The 4,571-nt window shown below is 39.8% G+C and overlaps 2 protein-coding genes across 2 annotated transcripts; both read left to right on the top strand.

Annotated features, from left to right (window-relative positions):
• On the top strand, positions 292–1,981 carry LOC107632647. Its single transcript, XM_016336317.1, has 2 exons — positions 292–1,909; positions 1,968–1,981. The coding sequence occupies exons 1-2, from the start codon at positions 292–294 to the stop codon at positions 1,979–1,981; spliced, it is 1,632 nt and encodes a 543-aa protein (XP_016191803.1).
• LOC107634252 lies at positions 2,253–2,844 on the top strand. The gene has a single exon (XM_016337802.2). It carries the CDS (start codon positions 2,372–2,374, stop codon positions 2,576–2,578), a length of 207 nt encoding a protein of 68 aa, XP_016193288.1. The 5' UTR covers positions 2,253–2,371; the 3' UTR covers positions 2,579–2,844.

The raw sequence follows: 4,571 nt of genomic DNA, 5'->3' as shown, positions 1-4,571 counted from the left end.
AAGTCCGAGTTCTTTATGTTCGTTGTAGATGTGAAGGTACGAGCAATACAAAGGGAGTGGAGTGTACCTGCAATGACACTCCAATGCTTAAGTCAGTTATGGTGTTAAGTTCTACAACGAACATAAAGAACTCGGACTTTGAGGAGCGGACGTCTGACCTTGTAGCACATAGCTCGGCTAGTCTCGAGGAGTTGAAGCCGACCTATTTCCCAGGCAAGATCAATTGGCGCCCACCGTGGGGCTGAGGAAATCATATTTTTTCTTTTGGTCCCATCACCTCCATCTGCATCCATGGCTGACGCACCGCCTCCTTCACTGTCCGAACTCATACGAATGGTAGCTGAGCTACAACAAGCTAATCAACGAATGGCTGACGAAAACCAAATAATGGCTGCCCAAATTGCTGAACTAAATCATGCTCGGATCGAGCACAACGATGCTCATCGCCAGCAGGCAGAAGATGAAGAGCATCAGTCCCAACCAACTCATGTTTCGGAGACCGCTCGAGGCGAAGAACAGCAGCCCGAAGATGAAAAAGAAGAGTCCGACGACCCTGTAGGTCCCTTCATAGAAGCAGTGATGAACTTCGAACTGCCGAAGAGGTTCACTCTGCCGTTGACCCTCACACCTTACGATGGACTCGGAGACCCAAGGAAGTTCATAAAGAAATTCCGATCAATAATGATCGTCAATGGTGCATCAGATACAGTTTTATGTCGTTGTTTTCCGAATTATTTAGACGGCCCTGCACTTGATTGGTTGTGTGCTTTGCCTGCAGGTTCCATTTTGCGTTTTCACCAGTTGGCGAAGTTATTTGAAGAGCATTTCGCCGGATCCGCAATTTACTTGCACGATTCTGATTACTTGAACACTATCAAGCAAGGACCAAATGAAAGCTTAAAGGACTACATGACCCGATTTACCAAGGTCGCGATCAACATACCAGACCTCCACCCCGAGGTCCATCTACACGCAATTAAAAGCGGCCTCCGACCCGGAAAGTTCCAGGAGACAATCGCAGTAGCCAAGCTGAAGACTCTAGCAGAATTTTGCGAGAAGGCAAAGGGACAAATTGATATCGAGGAGCTCAGACAAGCTCAGAAGTCTGACAAGTCACATTTCCGCGAAGACGATAAGAGCTCAAGTACTAAGAAAAGTTTTAAACTAACACCTCGATTTGATTCTTATACGCAGTTTAACACTAAGAGAGAAGACATAATCAAAGAGATCTTGAACTCAAAACTAATCAAGCCACCAAGAAAGGTAGGTACATACCAAGATGCAAAGAACGTGGACAAATCGAAATACTGCGCTTTCCACCAGAAACACGGCCACAATACTGACGATTGCGTGGTTGCCAAAGACCTTTTAGAACGACTAGCTCGACAAGGATACCTCGACAAATACATTAGTGGTCACATCCAAAAGCGCGGCCCAAGCTCCACAACAAACGACCTCTCTGAACAAAACCGAGAAAAAGAGAAGACATCTTCAAGCCAATATGAAAGACCACGAGGTATAATCAACTGTATTTCAGGAGGATACGCCAGTGGAGGATATTCAAATTCGGCAAGGAAAAGATCGTTCAGAGCCATATGTTCGGTAAACGGACCACAACAAGGTGAAGCAATCACTAATCCACAACCAGAAGTCACTTTCACAAACGGCGACTTCAACTCCAGTATACAAAATTTGGACGACCCTGTGGTGGTCACCCTTCAGCTAGGGGATCTATTGGTGAAAAAAGTGCTCTTAGATCCCGGGAGCAGCGCCGATGTTCTATTTTACTCCACATTTCAAAAGATGAAACTCAGCGACAACATGCTACAGTCAACAGGAGGAGATCTGGTCGGCTTCTCAGGAGAACGAGTTCCAATACTCGGATCAGTGTGGTTACAAACCACACTGGGTGAGCATCCTCTTTCAAAAACTAATGATATTCAATATTTAGTAGTTGATTGTTTCAGTCCATATAACCTAATTCTTGGCCGACCTTTTTTAAATAAGTTCGGCGCCATTGTGTCTACCGAAATAGGTCGGCTTCAACTCCTCGAGACTAGCCGAGCTATGTGCTACAAGGTCAGACGTCCGCTCCTCAAAGTCCGAGTTCTTTATGTTCGTTGTAGATGTGAAGGTACGAGCAATACAAAAGGAGTGGAGTGTACCTGCAAAGACAAAATTTATTATTATTATTATAAAATAGACGTTTTACGTGTCTTTATGAGAGCGTCCCTTATGCCCTTTTATCCATACCCTATATAATAGCCCATAAGGAGGCCCTTGCTTTTCGATCCTCGTTCTTTGTCTCACTTCACTTGGCTCAAAGAAAAAGAAAGTTGAATAAGGAAGCTAGTAAGCAACGCAAAGCATCATGGTATGCTTCTGTTTCTTGGTGGACCAAACGCGCAAAGTACGGAGGAGCAAACCGGCGGCGGGAATATGCAGCCGGTGCGGCGGTGGAGCTAGCGTGGCCGACATGAAAACCGCCACCAGGTTTTGCTGTGTTCCCTTTTACTGCAAGTCTTGGAGAGCCATTATCTGCACTTTTTGCGGTGCTGTTCTTCGCTCCTACCATTAGTCCCACCACCCACCATCATCGTCATCCATTCGTGAAATGCAATTCGACTTCTTTCTGTTCTTTACAACATACATTGAGATGAATTTGAATAGAAGTTCGCGATGAACTTCACCAACTACGAGTAGTTAGTAGTCTAATTTATCTTCTGCTTTTTTTTTTTTTTTGCTAATTATTCTTTTTCTTCATTATATGTTGTAGTCAATCACTTCCATGTTAATTTGAGAATCATGATCGCTTCTATCTGTGCCTTTGTGCATTTTTTTGTTCTTTACTATTACATATATTATTTGTTTGAGAGTTGCAACTTGCAAGTTGCAACTATAAGGAGGCGGATTGAACAAGAATTGAGGTAGCTTAAAAAGCTGAAAATGTGTATCAATTATTTATTTGGAAATTGAAAATGAAAGTAAGCAATATGCATAATAAGGCAGACCACATCGATCAAATATGTTCCTCCCTCCATGACCATTTTTTATTCTATCATCAGTTTTGGGTGCGAGAACCAATCTTAATTCAAGAGCAGTACAGTTTCAATGCTATTGAAGTATTGATTCACATGGCGCACAACCAGCTATATTAATTATGGGGAGAAATTAAGCATGAGCAGTTCAGCTTTCCACCAGTATAGATGTCGAGTCCAATAATGCATAGCGAAAAGTTATTACTGGACAGTAAATATTTGGTGATACTGTCAGATGACAGCTTACAGCATTATAAATTGGGGAGTTCCATGGTGACTATAGTTGTAGTGAGTATCATTGGAAGAGATTTATGCAACGTGGAGTTAAACCCCAATTGCACAAATGTGATTGACAAAAAGTGCATCATTTTAATTTTTCATTTTTCGTTATCGAGTTGCTGATACGGTTTTATCATATAGACCGTTGATAACATATGTAACAATAAAATATAGTCACTCGTGGATAATCGTATCACATATTATAATATTATTTATTTAAGTACATTCAATTGGCCTATAAATTTATAAGGATGTATTTATTCTAGTCTCTAAAATTGAATATTGTGAATAAAATTAATTTTTACATTAATTTTAATATTAAAAAAAATATCAGATGAGTAGAGAAAGAATACCTTGATACCTATGTACAAAAATAAGGGAATATAAAGAGTTGCAAAAATTATAGAATGATTAAACTCATGATTTATACCATGAAGTTATGGAAAAGGGTGGGGAATGGATCTTCTCAATTTTTTTTAATAATTGAGGGAGTAAAGTGTAATCTCCCACCATTAATTTTATAAGTGGGATCAAGAATAAATATGAGAGAGAGAACAATGAAGGGTTAGAGATCACTATTTACACTCTCAATTTTTTGAACAATTGAGAAGATCCATTCCCAAAAAGATGATAGAACGAAAATTGAGACAAGAGATACAAGTAACAGAGAACCATTTTAGTTTTATGCAAAGCTACATACATGTTAAAAAGGATGATAGAGATGTATCATAGTAATAAAAAGAATCTATATATGGTGTTTATTGATTTGGAAAAGCGTACGATAGGGTGCAAAGGGAGGTCTTATGGAAGGTTTTAGAAAAGAAGAGAGTAAGGATCGCATATATTCGTGTAATTAAAAACATGTATGATGGGGCTACAACTAGTGTGAAGACTCAAGGTGGTGTAACAGAGAAATTTTCTATTGGTATAGGATTATATCAGGGATCATCCCTAAGTCTATACATTTTCACATTAGTCTTGAAAGTACTCACTCACAGAGCATATCCAAGAGCCTGTGACATAATGCCTGCTTTTTGCCACCGAAAATAGTTAGTGATTACGATACACAAATTCAATTCAAAACAAGCACACAAATAAGACTCAATCAGCTACAGAAATATGAGTATCTAGTGCTTCACGAGAGAGAATGCGAGAGAATAAGCAAAAAGTAAACAGAAATTGACGACTTAGATTCTTATTACCTTCAATAATGTATTGTCTTTTTTTTCGGTGTTTCTTGTTGAAGATTTCAAA

The sequence above is a fragment of the Arachis ipaensis genome, chromosome B03, assembly GCF_000816755.2.
Source record: "Arachis ipaensis cultivar K30076 chromosome B03, Araip1.1, whole genome shotgun sequence".
NCBI lineage: Eukaryota > Viridiplantae > Streptophyta > Magnoliopsida > Fabales > Fabaceae > Arachis > Arachis ipaensis.
Note: the sequence above shows the minus strand (reverse complement) of the source record. Positions and strands in the feature narration are given on the sequence as shown.

Excerpts from the sequence above, each read along its gene's own strand:
- LOC107632647 (XM_016336317.1), top strand. The coding sequence starts at position 292 with ATGGCTGACGCACCGCCTCCTTCACTGTCCGAACTCATACGAATGGTA.
- LOC107634252 (XM_016337802.2), top strand. The coding sequence starts at position 2,372 with ATGGTATGCTTCTGTTTCTTGGTGGACCAAACGCGCAAAGTACGGAGG.